General features: G+C 48.1%; 1 protein-coding gene across 5 annotated transcripts in view; it reads left to right on the top strand.

The window, feature by feature from the left end:
* Exd3 (exonuclease 3'-5' domain containing 3) overlaps positions 1-16,449 on the top strand; it is a 100,233-nt gene that overhangs the window by 21,222 nt on the left and 62,562 nt on the right. For all 5 annotated transcript variants that reach the window (XM_045142331.1, XM_045142332.1, XM_045142330.1 and 2 more), the window contains 2 exons: positions 5,382-5,446; positions 16,258-16,431. In XM_045142331.1, coding sequence (XP_044998266.1) covers positions 5,382-5,446; positions 16,258-16,431 — 239 coding nt within the window. The remainder of the gene's footprint in view (positions 1-5,381; positions 5,447-16,257; positions 16,432-16,449) is intronic.

Raw genomic sequence — 16,449 nt, 5'->3', positions numbered from 1 at the left:
CAGCCTTCGGCTACCCCTGGAGTACAGGTCAAGAGAAGCCAGTGAACTTACAAAATAAGGCTGCTTCTGTATGGGGACTTTTGTTTGTCTGGTCGATTTTGCATGTGTAGTGTGGGGGTAGAAGTGGTGTATGTTGGGGTGGGGAGTGATGGCTTATAGGGGTGTGTAGGAGGGGGGGTGGTATGTAGGGGTGTGGTGTGGGGGGTGTGGGGGTGGTGTACACATGCGTATGTGTATGCTCCATGCATGTGCATGCAGAGGCCACAGGAGAACTCCGTGTGTTTCCTTGAGGCAGAGTCTCTCAGTGGTTCTGGAGCTTGCTGTTTTCACCATCAGCAGTGAGTCTCCAGTCTCTGCTCCCCACAAAACTGGAGGTACAGACCACTTTGTTCACATGCATGCTGGGGTATCTTACTGAGCTCAAGCTTCTCAGACCCTCTCAAGCCTTCGAGCTTGATTGAGAAGTGCTGTCACCTGCTAAACCAGGCCCAGGGTCTTGTTGTTTGGTTGGTGTTTTGAGACAGCATCTGGCTGCGTAGCCCTGGGTGGTCTGAACCTCATTATGTACAAGAAGCTGGCCTCAAATTTATAACTATCCTGTTCCTCTGCCTCCTGAGTTGTGCTGTCTGTTTGTAAAATATTTTTATTATTTATTTATTTGTGAGCAGAGAGAGAAAGAGCCAGAGTATGGGAGTGCACCAGGGCCTCTTGAGGCTGCAAAGGAACTTCAGATGCATGCGCCCACTTTGTGCATCTGGCTTTATGTGGGTCCTGGGGAATCAAATTCAAGCTGACAGACGTTGCATGCAAGGTGCCTTTAACCACTGACCCATCTCCTCAGCCCCTGGCTCTTAGTGGTCTTTTTTTGGTGGGGGGGTTCAAGCAGAGAGAAAGAGAATGAGCACACCAGGGCCTTTAGCCACTGCAAATGAACTCCAGATACATGTGCCACTTTGTACATCTGGCTTTACGTGGGCACTGGGGAGTTGAACCTGGGTCATTAGGCTCTGTAGGCAAGCACCTTAACTGTTGAGCCATCTCTCCGGCCCTGGCTCCCAGTTTATTTGTTTTGTGTGTGTATGTGTGTGTTGTTTGTTTTTTGGAAGTAGGGTCTCACTGTAGCTCAGGCTGTCCTGGAATTCACTATGTAGTCTCAGAGTGGCCTCAAACTCTCAGAGATTCTTGTACCTCTGCTTCCTGAGTGCTGGGATTAAAGGTGTGTGCCACCACACCCAATTATCAGTTGTTTTTTTTTTTTTTTTTTTTTTTGAGGTAGAGTCTCACTCTAGCCCAGGCTGACCTGGAATTCACTATGGAGTCTCAGGGTGGCCTCGAACTCACGGCGATCCTCCTACCTCTGCCTCCTGAGGGCTGGGATTAAAGGTGTGCACCACCACGCCCGGCTCAGCTATCAGTTTTTAATCATAGTAAAATGCACATGTGTTTGGCTGGCTTCATCACAGGTAGCACACAGTGTGGGGCACAAATACAGATACTGTTCCTTGACCCTCGGTCTACAGAACTGTTTCATTCTGCAGACCTGAGGCTATTTAAAACTCCCACATCAAGGGCTGGAAAGATGGCTTAGTGGTTAAGGTGCTCACCTGCAAAGCCAAAGCACCAAGGTTTGATTCCCCAGTACATATGTAAGCCAGATGTACAAGGTGGCACATGTGTCTGGAGTTTATTTGCAGTGGCTAGAGGCCCAGATGCACCCATGCACTCTCTGTCTTTCTCTTTCTCCCTCTCTCTGTCTCTAATGAATAAAATAAAATAAAAATTTTAAGCCCACATAAAGTTCCAGTTTGGAGCACATGCCTATAAGCCTAGCATTTGAGGCTGAGGTAGGAGGACTGGTGCAGTTCAAGGTCAGCCTGGGCTACAGAGTGAGACCCTATATCAAAAAGTAAAACAGCCGGGCGTGGTGGCATACGCCTTTAATCCCTGCATTCAGGAGGCAGAGGTAGTGGCTCTGCTATGACTTGGACTGAGCATTTTCTCCTGTGTCCAGAATCAGTCTGTAAGAGACAGTGACACACCTAGACAAATCATGAATATTCATGCATACCCACACACAGACACATGGGCAAACACATGTACAATGCACACATATATGCATAGACATGCACACAAACTGTTACTGTATACATGGAATTGGTATGGGACCTGGCTTAATTTCAGGAGAATTAAGAACTTGTGATAATATGATGTGGTCCTTCCTCTATTTAGGTCTTAAAAAATGTTTTTTCACTAGTCCAAACTGGCCTGGAACTCACTCTGTAGTTTCAGACTGGCCTTGAACTCACAGTGATCCTTTTGCCTCTGCCTCCGGAGTGCTGGGATTAAAGGCATGCGCCACCACACCTAGCAGCCTTTAAATTAAACACACACACACCCACCCACACACACACACACACACACACACACACACACACATATTTTAATTTATTTGCAAAGAGAGAAAGGGAATAGGCACTCCAGGGCCTCTTGCTGCTGCAAACTCCAGACACACACACCACTTTGCACATTTGGCTTTATGTAGATTCTGGGGACTTGACCCCAGAGCAGACAGGCTTTCCTCTTAATCACTGAGTCATCTCCCCAGCCCTTGGCCTTTAAATTTTTAAAAACTAATGTTTTATGGCTTTTTATACAAACTTTTTGTTAGATTTACCCCCAAGTAATCTGATGGCTTTGTGCCATTTGTAAGACTTTGTTGTTGTTATTTGTTTTTGTTTTTTGAGGTAGTGTCTTACTCTGGCCCAGGCTGACCTGGAATTCACTATGTAGTTTCAGGGTGGCCTTGAACTCATGATGATCCTCCTACCTCTGCCTCCCGAAAGCTGGGATTAAAGGCATGAGCCACCATGCCCAGCTGTAAGATTTTTTTTTTATGCTTCATTTTTTTATTATTAAATAGAAATTTTGTATGGACACATCAAGTGTTGGTACCATCATTTCCCTTCTCCCGCCCCCATAACACTGAGGGCCACCCTCAGTGCGATTGCTGGCATTCACCATGGGGTTGTGGCTTAGGAGTTGTGAGAGCAGCAGTCAGTCACTGGGCAGGGGCAACCGCCTTGGGATACCCCCCCCCACCCCCACTCTGTGGCTCTTACATCCTTTCCACCCCACTTCCACAAAATTCCCTGAGCCATGGTAGGTGTTTTAAGTCTGCTTTTAGTGTTGTGCTCTCAGAAGCATCTGGACTTCTGCTTTGGTTCGTTTGGAGTATCCTCGGTGTCTGTGGAAGCTGCACTCTTGCTCACCTCGCCAATTCCCTTGCTTTCACCCGGGCCTGGCTGCTGCTCTACATCTCCTGCCAGGGGGTCAGCTGTCTTCTCTGGTCTTATTGGTAGATTTTGGTTGTCCTTATGAAAAAGAAAGGCAGATTCACCATAGATTTAAGGGGATAAGCATTGTTAATCAAGAGAAATTTTGATGGGTGTTAGACTCTCATTTGGCCAAAAACTAGTGGGAGCTTCTCACTGGAGTCCATAGTCTTGGTCTCCATAGGATTCTGACTTGGTTCCCAGTTCCAACTATGGGCTCCTTTCCACTGAGTGCATCTCTCGGCCAGTCAGAAAGCCATTAGTCATCCATCTAGGCTGGGTGCCACCATTGCACAGTGTGCATGTCTGGTCAGGCTGGTTGTTTTTTGCAGTTCCTTTCTACCTTTTAGGTAATCGTTGGTTTTAATATTGGCCTCATGTTGAACATCTGGCTAAGCTCATTGATTCTAACTGAGCTTTTCTTCAGTTTGTTGTGACTTTCTACATACTACTTCTGTGGTCAGTGACTCAGGATAACCTCTTTTTGTTTTTCCTCTTCAAGTATGGTGGCTTCAGTTTTTTCCCTTGCTGGATCCATTGCCTGGGCACTTTTTCACTCAGCTTCACTCAGCGGATACTGCATTGGGTTTGTGTTTACATTTAGTTTTCATACACTGACACTGTTACCCAGTTCCTACATCATGGACAAAAGTGGAGATATACACACACACATATGTACATATACATATATATATACACATACAACATACATACACATATACATATGTAGGTGTATGTATGTATATATGTATATATTTGAGGGGGCAGAGAGAGGAACAGAATGGGCATGCAGGGCCTTTAGCTGCTGCAAATGAACTCCAGATACATGTGTCACCTTGTGCATCTTGCTTATGCGGGTCCTGGGAAATCAAACCTGGGTCCTTTGGCTTTGCAGGTAAGTGCCTTATCTGCTAAGCCATCTCTCCATCCCCCCTCCATTTCTTTTCTTTTCTTTTCTTTTCTTTTTTTTTTTTTTGAGGTAGGGTCTTGCTTTAGCTCAGGCTGACCTGGAACTATGTAGTCTCAGCAATCCTCCTACCTCTGCCTCCAAAATGCTGTGATCAAAGGCATGAGCCACCATGCTCAGCTTATATATTTTTTAATATTTTATTTTTATTTATTTGGGAGAGAGAGAATATGGACATTCCAGAGCCTCCAGCCACTGCAAACAAACTCCAGATGCATTTGCCACCTTGTGCATCTGGTTTATGTGGGTCCTGGGGAATTCAATCTGGGTCCTTTGGCTTTGCAGGCAAGCACCCTAACCTCTAAGCCATCTCTCCAGCCTTAAAAAAGCATTTTATAAGATCTACTTTGGGGTCTGGAGAGAATGGTTTAGTGGTTAAGGTGCTTGCCTGCAAAGCCAAAGGACCCAGGTTCAACTCCCCAGGACCCATGTAAGCCAGATGTACAAGGAAGCACACACATCTGGAGTTTGTTTGCAGTAGCTGGAGAATGGCTCACCCATTCTCTCCCTCTCCCTCCCCTCCCCCCGCCTATTTCTGTATCTTTCTCAAATAAATAAATAAAAATAAAAATAAAAATGATTTTCTACATCTGATGGTAGGGCCCATGTTTTTTCTCCTTTACTACACTTGTGTGCCAAGTTCACAGAGGGCTTCATGTCATTAAGTAACCTGGCTTTCTGACGCAAACTCCAAGCGCTGTGTTGTTGCTGGTCCTGGTGCTGGGTCTGGAGGATTTGGGGATGAAGGGCAATAGGGAGCCACAGTGCTGTACCCACAAGGTGGAACCTGCCTGGAAGCTAGTTGAAGCCCAGTGTCAACATGGGAGACTTGACACTGCTGGATGGCCAGCAGGGAGTGCTGGGATAGATGGGCAATCTCTAGCTGTGGCCAGAGTGGGTAGAAGAGATCATGGGCCTTTTGGGTGATGTTGACACTGCAGACACTGTTACATCTGCTGGGCGTGCTGAGCATGTCTTAGGGGCGCTTCCCACAGAGGTCCGGAGCCGGGGGACAGGGAGGTCCTTCCCTAGTAGCTCTGCCCCTGCCCCTCTACATCATACTCCTTCTCTTGTCCTGACAGACCAGGACCCTCTGCCGTTCCTGCAGGCCCTGAAGGTGTCATGGTCCACTCGGGACCCGCAGCAGGTGAGTGAATGTGGGCCCCAGCGGAGAGGTCCTACTTGCCGACCCACTACTGTTACACGACTGCCCTTCCCGGTAGTACTGGCTGTGGAGGTGAGGACGTCCAGGAAGCCAGTCACCAAGGGAGGTCACAGCAGCCACCAGTGCTGGTCGACCTGGTGCCCAGAAGAGACTGTAGAGCCAAAGGCCACTTTCTCACTGCTGTTAGAAAATGCCTCGGAGGAGGCTGGGTCAAGTGTCCGGCACAGGAAGGCCTCAATGAAGGGAGTTACAAAGCGAGACTGGGCAGCAGCAGAGCTGGGAGAGGTGACCCTGAACTTGCAAGGCTCTGGGGTTGTGGCTGGAACAGAGTCTACCTCCATCTCACTTCCCCCTTTCACCTGGCCTTCACATTGCTGGCAGAGGTTCTTCATGGCATTCTCAGGGCATCCAGACTCAGGGCTTGTGCACTGCCCCATCCTCACCTATGGTCTGTCCTTTTTATTATAATTGTAATTATTTTATTTTAGAGAGAGAGGGAGAGAATTGGTGTGCCAGGGCCTCAGCTACTACACTCAAACTCCAGACGCTTGCGCCATCTGGTGGCTATGTGAGACCATGCATTTGCCTCACCTTTGTGCGTCTGGCTAATGTAGGATCTGGAAAGTCGAACGTGGGTCCTTAGGCTTTGCAGGCAAGTGCCTAACCGCTAAGCCATGTCTCCAGTCCTTTTTTTGCTGCTGAATGTGTATTGCCCAACTACACAAAGAACTACAGCACCCACAAATGGGCTTGTTTTTTGTCCTGTCCAAGGGTCTCCCTGCTTCCTCAGTGTACTCACTGAGACACAGGCTGTCCTTTCTTTCTTCCATTCCTCACTCGTGTGTGAATTTGAGAGCTTGTTGGGAGGTTCTAGAAAGGCTGCACAGCAAGTCGTACCCCTGTGGCCAAAGAGTGCCATGCTGTCCCAGTGTTCAGAGCAGGGTCATGGGTGAGACCTCTTCAGTGACCACAAATCAATGATGGTTCAAGCTGGCTAATCACAGAGCAAGATGTAGGGCTAAATGAACATGGCTGGAAGTGAAGGAAGCACACATGCCATGCCTGTCCCACAGGTGCCAGGCCAAGTGGGAAAAAGCCACTGCTTGAAATGGCCAGTGGGGTCCGACCTTCATGGTGTGGGGTGTCAGACACACATGGGCCTTGGATGGATGTGAAGTGGGTGATCAATCCCTGGATAGGACTAGAGCCTTGAGAAGGAGGAAACCTGGGCATCCTTGGAGCTGAAGCCCTACCCAAGAGTCAGACACAGGTAGAAGGTCCCAGAACCCCATTCAGATGCAGATGGGCAGCTGGATTTTGGAGAGCTCCTAGGAGAAGTTGTCATATCAGAAGAGGAGAAACAGAAATGGGAGCAGAGAGCAGGAAAGCACCATGGCTTTCCCTCAGAGATGGAAAGGGTTAAGGTTAAGGTCAAAGCCAAGGTCAGGGTCCCGGTGTTTTGGATGCTGATGAGAATGGGTGGGGGGATTAGAGTCAGGGTCGTTGTCATAGCATGTTGAATTCTTTTGTTTTTTTTTAAATTATTTATTTGTTTATTTGAGAGCGACAGACACAGAGAAAGACAGATAGAGGGAGACAGAGAGAATGGGCGTGCCAGGGCTTCCAGCCTCTGCAAACAAACTCCAGATGCGTGCACCCCCTTGTGCATCTGGCTAACGTGGGACCTGGGGAATCGAGCCTCGAACCGGGGTCCTTAGGCTTCACAGGCAAGCGCTTAACCGCTAAGCCATCCCTCCAGCCCATAGCTTGTTGAATTCTGATGGGAATAGTAGGAAGAGAAGCTGGAGTTTGGGGAGAAGGCCAGGTGGAAGTAGATGTAGTCATGAGGGTTACGTAGGTGTGTGGTACTCCTGAGAGTATGGAACTGCAGCAGAAATGGGAGTTCTTCACAGTAGGATTGGCTGTGAGGCTTGAACACCCCACTGCAGGCTTCTCAGTGTGGTGTCATTTCCCAGGAACACCTCAGCCCTACCTGATGGCTGCCAGAACCAGGGAGGGTCTGATGCCACTCAGGTCCTAGGGCCACTTGGTTGCATATACAGGAGGATTTAGACCACTCACAGTGGGCAGCTCATCAGCTGCATGAGGGGCCCAGGATGGGCACTTTCACTGTTGGACAGTAGATGCGGAACAAGGGAATGAAGAGCATGGGGAGGGGGTTCTAGCGGTCTGAGAGAGGAAGAGGACAGAAAGGGTTAGCTGCACAGAGTCCGGAGCTAGTGTCCAAAGGAACCTTCAGCATCACACTGAGACCACCACAATGAAGGAGGGAGCTAGCATCTTCCAGAATATATATATGGCTGGGCTCCAGGGGGTGAGGTCCAGGCTGGGGCCAGCATGGAGGCTGCTGGTGAGGAAGGAAATGGCCAGAGGGGTTTACTGAATGGGTTTTGGGGATTGGCCAAGGTAAGCAAGGGTAGACACAAATGAAGGGAGCATTAGATTCTGTACAAACAAAGCAGGAGCTGGGTGTGGGGGCAGAGGTAGGAGGATCACCGTGAGCTTGAGGCCAGCCTGAGACTATGTAGTGAATTCCAGGTCAGCCTGGGCTAGAGTGAGACCCTACCTCAAAAACAAAACCAAAGCAGGCTGTGGTAAAGCTTAAAGACCTAAACAGATTGCTAGAAGAAAATTCTTGAAGATCTAGTCATAAGCAAAGACTTTTAGAAAAAGACTCTATCCACCCACAAAATAATAGTAGCAAGAATTGGCAAACGATTGCATAAAATTTAAAAAAACTTCTGCACTGGTACTGGAGAGATGGCTCAGCCATTAAGGCACTTGCCTAGGGACCTGGGTTCAGTTTCCACGTACCCACATAAAGTCAGGTACAAAAGTGATGCATGCATCTTGAGTTCATTTGCAGTGGCTAGAGGCCCTTGTGCTCCCATTCCCCCTCTCTCTCTTTCTCTTCCCCATCTCCTTCTTCTTTCCCTTCCTCTTTCTCTTCCCCCTTACAAATAAATAGGAATTTTTAAATGTATGCACTGCAAAGGAAACAGTCCTCAAGAGATGGAAAGGGTTAAGGTTAAGGTCAAAGCCAAGGTCAGGGTCCCAGTGTTTTGGATGCTGATGAGAATGGGTGGGGGATTAGAGTCAGGGTCGTTGTTTGGTCATTGTCATAGCATGTTGAATTCTGATGGGAATAGTAGGAAGAGAAGCCGGAGTTTGGGGAGATCATCTGCAGAATAGGAGAAATCTGTCAATCATACATCAACAGGGGATTAGTATCTGGACTTAATAAAAATCTGAAAAGCCAGGTGTTGTGGCTCACGCCCTTAATCCTAGCACTTGGGAGTCTGAGGTAGTAGGATTGCCATGAGTTTGAAACCAGCCTGGCATGCAGAGTGAATTCTAGGTCAGCATGGGCTAGAGTGAGAACCTGTGTTGAATTAAAAAAAAAATTTTTTTTTAACTAGGGGTCAAGAAGATTGTTCAGCACATAAAGGCACTTGCTTGCAAAGTCTTCTGGCCCAGGTTTGATTACTCAGCACCCACACAGAGCCAGATGCAAAGTGGTGCCTATGACAATGAGAGGCAGAGCCAGGAGAACCCCAAGCTTGTGGGCCAGACTGGTGTGCAGCAGTAAGAGACCTTGTCTCAAGGTGGAGTACAGACAGCTCCTCTGACTTCCCTGTGCTCATTATGGCACAAACACAGCCACACACACACACTCAGATCATAAGTAAGTAAATATTTAAAATTTTAAAAAACACCAGGCTGGAGAGAGGGCTTAGCGGTTAAGGCCCACTTTCTTGCAAAGCCAAAGGATCTAGGTTTGATTCCTCAGGACCCATGTAAGCCAGATACACAAGGGGGTGCATGCATCTGGAGTTCATTTGCAGCAGCTGGAGGCCCTGGTGCACCCATATTCATATTCTCTCTCTGTCACACACACAAATAATTAAATAAATAAAAATAAGAGTACTTTTAAAATTTTTCAAAAATATTCCAATTAACAAATGGGCAAATTAATTGAACAAACAGTTCTCAAAAGAAATACCAGATGGCAATAAATATGGGAAAACTGTGCAACATCCTTAGACACCAGCCAAATGCAAATCAGAAGTACATGGAGGGGCTGGGGAGATGGTTAGTGGTTAAAATGCTTCCCAAACAAGAATGAGAACCTGAGTTCGAATCCCCAGACCCATGTAAATGCCAGGCATGGTGGTGCATTATCTGTAGCTAGTCTGTGTGGCTTGCTGGCCAGCTGGTCTAGTGAATGTTCAGTGGGAGACCCGCCTCAAAGAGTAGGATGGAGAACTGAGGAAGATGCCTGGTGTCAACTTCTAACCTCCACATACACATACACACATGTGCACATGCACCCACACATGCATGTACATATGTACTCCATACATATGCAAAAAAAACTATGTTGAGATGCAGCTTCACCCCAGTTGTCATTATGAAGAAAACAAGAAGGTTGCCCAGGGCTGGTGGCACACACCTTTAATCGGAGCACTCAGAGGATGAGGTAGAAGGATTGCTGTGAGTTCAAGGCCAGACTGGACTACAGAGTAAGTTCTAGGTCAGCTGGGCTGGAGTGAGACTCTGCCTTAAAAAAAGAAGAAAGAAAAATGTCCCAGTACAAACATTAAACAACTTGTACACAGACCTGGAACCTAAGTTTTTTATGGGCTTTTTTTTGTTTTTTCAAGGTAGGGTCTCACTCTAGCCCAGACTAACCTGGAATTCACTATGGAGACTCATGGTGATCCTCCTACCGCTGCCTTCCAAATCTTGGGATTAAAGTCATGCGCCACCATGCCTGGCTCGGAAGCTAAGTTTTACATTGATTTTATATTTTAGTTCTAAGTATTTCATGTGAAAACTGGTTGTGATTTTAATAAAATAAAATTAATATGTGTATTATAATGACCACAAAATATACACTGCATTTGCATCAGAGTTTAGGGTTTGTTACTTTTCACTAACGAAGTGGAGTTCTGTCATCTGTATTGTGTGGAAAGTGGAGTTCTATCAAGGTTACTGTATCAAGTTTGTAAGATACAGACAAAAAGCAGTAAATGCATTTCAATATATCATTGTATGTTCATACAGCAAAAAAGAAAGAAAGGAATAGAGGGAGGGAAGTAAGGGAGGGAGGGAAGGAAGATGGGAGGAAGGGAAGAAGGAAGGAGGAAAAAATAATACTGGCTAAGAAGTATGGAGAAAGAAACCCTTACACACTGTTGATGAAAATGTAAATTAGGAAATCAATTTGGAGGTTCCTCAAAAAACTAAAATCAGGCAGTGACTCACTGGTTAAAAGAACTTGCTTGCAAAGCTGGCTCAGGTTCAATTCCCCAATGCCCATGGAAAGCAAGATGCATAGAGTGGGGCATGTTTCTGGAGTTTGTTTGAAATGACAAGAGTCCCTGGTGAGCCCATACTCTCTCTCTCTCTCTTCCTTCCTTCCTTCCTTCCTTCCTTCCTTCCTTTCTCCCTGTCTCTCTCTCACACACAAATAAATAAAAATACATTAAAAATACTAAAATTAGGGGCTGAAGAGATGGCTTAGTGGTTAAGGTACTTGCCTGCAAAGCCAAAGGAACTAGGTTCAGTTCCCCAGGACGCATATAAGCCAGAGGCACAGCGTGGTGCATGTGTCTGGTGTTCATTTGCAGTGGCTGAAGGCCCTGACATGCCCATTCTCTATCTGTCCTTCTCTCTCTCTTTCTCAAATAAATAAAATAATAAGCTTTAAAATTTTTCTCTTTAAAAAAATACTAAAAATAGGGATGAGAGATGGCTTCATTGGTAAAGTGATTGCCACATAAGCACAGGACCTGAGTTCAGATCCCCAGCATTCACATAAAAGCCAGATGTGGGCCAGGTGTGGTGGTAGAAGGATCGCTATGAGTTCAAGGCCACCCTCAGGCTACACAGTAAATTCCAGGTTAGCTTGGCCTAAAGCAAAACCCTAAGTTGAAAAACCAAAACCAAAACCAAAACCAAAAAAAAAAAAAAACAAAAACAAACAAGCCAGGTGTGGCAGTGGGCACCTATGATACCAGTGCTAGAGAAGCAGAGACAGGAGAAACCCTAGGGCTGCTGCCCAGCTAGTCTAGCCAAGTTGGTGAGCTCCAGAGTTAGTGAGAGATCCTATTTCAAGAAACAGGGTGGTGGGCTGGACAGATGCTTAGTGGTTAAGGCACATGCCTGCAAAGCCAAAGGACCCAGATTCAATTCCCCAGGACCCAGGTAAGCCAGATGCACAAGTTGGCACATGTGTCTGGAGTTCGTTTGCAGTGGCTGGAGGCCCTGGCGCGCCCACTCTCTCTCTCTCTCTCTCTCTCTCTCCCTCTCTCCCTCCCTCCCTTCCACCCTGTATATTTCTTACTCTCTCTCAAATAAATAAAGAAAAATAAAAATTAAAAAAAAATGGCCGGGCATGGTGGTGCACGCCTTTAATCCCAGCACTAGGGAGGCAGAGGTAGGAGGATCACTGTAAGTTCAAGTCCACCCTGAGACTACATAGTGAATTCCAGGTCAGCCTAGGCCATAGTGAGACCCTACCTCAAAAACCCAAATAAATAAATAAAGCAGCCATTACCTGTAGTTTCAAAACATCTCATCACCCCCAAAGAAACCTGATACCCATTAAGAAGGCCTCCAGGCCCACAGCTCTGAATCTGCCCTCTGCAGTTGGGCCTGCTCTGTATGACACAGCCGTGCAGAAAGTGGCTCTTCTGTCTGGCTGCTTTCAAGGGGCACCACGTTTCCAGCATCCGTGGTGTGGTACCCCATTGATGCTCAGGGCGGGGTCATGTACTGTCATTGGCTGATGGGAGCCACAGGTTCGATTCTGAGCCTTCACACACAGGCATTTGTTTGCCCTGTAGCTTTAACTGTCAGGATGTGCCTAGCCATGCATTGCCGGATCACATGGTAACTCCGGGCTTGTTTCCATGGAACCGCCACTCTATTTCCTTTTCCTTTAGTGACTTTTTTTTTTTAAACGTTCAAAGCTCCCCCTGGTTCTTTTCTAAGTCTGCCCACCTTTCACCTTTTTCTTACTATTAATATTTTTTGGAGGGGGTGTTTTTCAAGGTAGGGTCTCACTCTTGCCCAGGCTGACCTGGAATTCACTGTGTAGTTTCAAGGTGGCCTTGAATTCATGGAGATCCTCCTACATCTGCCTCCCAAATTCTGGGATTAAAGGCATGTGCCACCATGTCTGGCTTCTTTTCTTTTTCTTTCTTTCTTTTTTTCTTTTTTTTTTTTTTTTTGTTTTGCTTTGTTTTGTTGATGATGTTGTTTTTTCAAGATAGGGTCTTGCTCTAGCCCATGCTAACCTGGAATTCTCTATGTAGTCTCAGGGTGGCCTCAAAATCACAGCAATCCTCCTACCTCTGCCTCCTGAGTTCTGGGATTAAAGGTGTGTGCCACCACGCCCAGTTTGTTTTCTGAATCTGACCCTTCTATTTCTTCAGTGAGTTTGGCCATTTATTTTTTGTGCTCATTCCCAGATCTGTGTCCTGTTGTCCCATATTCTCAGAGCTGTTGCCACCCTACCTGCACTGGCACTTTCAGTGGACCCACTTCTTGCCATGTTCTCTAATTTTTCACCATGAGCTCGTTTCAGCAGAATGCTTCCCCCTGGTGACTCAGGCCAGGTGTCCCTGCAAGTGGTTGAAGAGCCTTTGCGCTTTGCTTCTGCGGCTGACTGGCACTGGAGCTGACTTCCTGGACCCCGTGGACAAGTAACAGCCCGTGTTCATGTGACAGGAAGTCCATGCTCAGTGCAGCTTTCCTTTGATTGCTGGACTCCAAGTAGACAGACAAGCCTCCCTCCTGCCCTCCTGGCCTTTCCCTGAAGCATCCTTTGGAGGGTCCCTCCTGTTCATCCTTGTATCCTGGCCCTGTGGGTCAGCCCCTGTAAACAGCCTCCGGGTTTCCTCAGTGCTCTGCAGTGGTTGCTAGGTGTCTCTGTGTGGTTATGGTCAGATCTCTTTTAAGTTTATTTTTGTTGCCAAAAGCAGTGATTTTTTTTTGGGGGGGGGAGGGGGGCATGTGTGTGTAGAACATGTGTGTGGTGTATGAACGTGTGTGTGCAGATGTGCACACTTTGTGCCTGTGGAGGCCAGAGGAGAATATCAGATGTCCTTCTTTTTTGTGCATATTTTCTTTTTTTTTCCACTTTGTGTGCGCACACACACACACACACACACATACATACCAGGGTCTCCTGCAGCTGTAAACAAACCATCCAGCTTGACATGGGTACTAGGGAACTGAACCTGGGCTGGCAGCTTTGCAAGCAAGTGCCTGTAACCACTGACCCATCTCCACATTCCCCTAATCTGCATATTGTCTTTCACTTATCTTGAGACGGGGTCCCTTGCTGGTCTGCACGTGTTCTTGAGACAGAATCTGTACCTCAGCCCAGAGCTGCTGTCCATCAATGAGCCCTAGAGATTCTCCAGGCTCCATCCTCCTCCATGCAGCCCCCTGGATTCTGGTTACAGACTGACAGCATGACCACACCCATATTTTTTAAAAAATTTCTTTTGGTTTTTCGAGGTAGGGTCTTACTCTAGCCCAGGCTGACCTGGAATTCACTATGGAGTCTCAGAGTGGCCTCGAACTCACAGCAATCCTCCTACCTCTGCCTCCTGAGTGCTGGCATTAAAGGCGTGTGCCACCACGCCCGGCCACACCCAGATTTTTACATAGGTATTGGGGAGTCAAACTGGGAAGCCTCTGGCTCAAGAGGCCCTAGTGCTTAAGCAGCAGGTGCTCTTAACTGCTGAGCCATCTCCCCAGCCCTGAGAACAGTGATTTTTATAGGTATGTTAAAGCCTCTTGGATGCTCTTGAATCCTGTGAAAGCATTGTCCCACCGTCCTCAAGCAGCTTGCAGCACATTTGCTGAGCACAGCCTGCTGTTTGTGCGTCGGGGCGGGCCTGGCCCTGAGCTGCCTGGTCTTGCTTGTGCACACGCTAGGTTGTGCTCAGGGAAGACATGCTCAGGCAGAGGCAGGTGCCATCAGGAATCCAGATGAAGAAATGCTTTCTAGAGCAAGGGCTCCAGGTCCTGAGAAGCCATCAGAGGTCAGAGAGGGCAGTAGGTGACCTGAAGCCTGGGGATCCAGGCAGTTGGCACCAGGCTTAGGTATCATACAAAGTGCCTCTCTGATGCCCACTCCAGCCTCGTGCATCATTCTGAAGTCACTGGCTCAGGAGCCAGCATGGGGCTCAGGCTTGGCTGCCAATGGGGTCTTTGGGAGGTCACTAGAGGTACAGGTATCTCACTAGAACAGCGTGAGGGGACATCTGCACTGAGGGCATCCCCTCTACACTGGTTCTAAGAACCATGCTACACTGTTGCTGCTCCAGAATGTTGGAGTGGCCTCCTTCCAGCTGTTCTGCTCCCCCATGTTTGGAGTAACTTGCCCATGGGCCAGAGTTCCCTGTGGTAGGGGCCAGAGTTTGGCCTGGTACAGGAATGTGGAGACCCCTTGCCTTCCTCTGCCTGGGTCCCTGAGAGGCACTGGCAGCCAATGATTACTCCTCTCAAGTCTGTCCTGAGCCTTCTTTGGGGAGCACAGTGAGATCCCAAGGTCCAGCTGCAAGGGACAAGTCACTCTTGTATCAGGGGAGCCCACATAGAAAGGATAAGGCATAACTGACCTGTGAACTGTCCCTGAGATGGAGCTGGGAGTGGGAAGAACTTCATCTTTTACATTCCCAATGCCACAACGTGGAGTCCCTTGCCCTTTGAACATCTGTTGAAATCTGGATGGGATTGCACTTGGATAGTAGGAAGGCCAACTAGGCTGACCACAACAGCATCTTTCTGGAGTTTTCCTTTTCATGAGCAAAAAGGCAGTAACTGTTGCCCATCCTTGCTGACTTTCTTCCCACCTTCCATGGAAAGCAGAAGCCCACCCACTCTATGGAGGCCCAGCTGCAGTGAGCTGGCCCCAGCTGGTGGCCTCAGACCTCTCAGAGAAGCAGGCAGCTACTGCTCCGGTCCCCAAAGCACCAACACCCCACCCCAGGCCTCCCAGCAAGTTCCCATTGGCACAGGGAACTCACTGGCTTGCACCCCATGGAGTGGCCTTGGGCTTTGCGTGGGCCGTAGATCAGGGGCCCATCTCTGAGAATGAGTCTCGCAGCTCCACCTGAGGAGTGGTCTTTCAGAGGCTTCCACAGCTCAGAGCGGTGTTGAGGGGCAGAGGTCCACATGGATAAAGTGCAGGCAAGGACTGCTTTCATCCCTTGGCTGGTTCTTAGATTCAGGCGAAAGCCATGAAGCCAGAGGGCCACCCCAGACATCTAGTCTTTCTCCTTCCAGTTCCTAGTTTCCAAATCTGTAGTTTAGGAAAACAGGCCAAAGGCAGACACTGTCACACTCAGTTTCTGGACACTCAGTTTCTAGAGCTTTCCTTTCACTGGATCAGTGTGAGCTCAGGTAGGCTGGCACACAGTGACTTGTGAATTTGTTGCTGTGGCCCGGCCGTTGGCCGCCCCTCGGCTGAGCATGGCCCTTTGTCCAGCCCAGAACAAGCTTCTGTCTTTATGGGATAATTAGTGCAGACAATGACCAGGGCCCAGGGCCTTGGCGTGCAGCGGAGCAGAACGGAATCTCAGCAGCATGAAAAGTCATGGAGAGGCATGGATGGTGGCTGAATAGAGACAGTTACCTTCTGAATAGATTAATTTAAAAAAAAAAAAAAACCTCTGCAAATGGGGAGGGCTGCAAAGGGGCTCTGAACATGAACAGAGACCAAGTGACAATAAGGTTTTGTGTCTCCACAGCTCCGAGAGGAAGCCTGGAGGGGGTTTGCTGCACTGGATGACCCTCTGGCCAGACTACTGGACATGCTAGAGGGCAGCCAGGGCTGGAAAAAGAAGGGCTCCTCCCTGCAGGCCTGGGTAGTCTGTGAGCTGCGGTGCTGGCTGCAGACACAGCCGTGCCCAGGGCCAGCCCAGGTAAGCCAGTGTGTCATG

This window comes from Jaculus jaculus, chromosome 1, assembly GCF_020740685.1.
Source record: "Jaculus jaculus isolate mJacJac1 chromosome 1, mJacJac1.mat.Y.cur, whole genome shotgun sequence".
Lineage (NCBI taxonomy): Eukaryota > Metazoa > Chordata > Mammalia > Rodentia > Dipodidae > Jaculus > Jaculus jaculus.
Note: the sequence above shows the minus strand (reverse complement) of the source record. Positions and strands in the feature narration are given on the sequence as shown.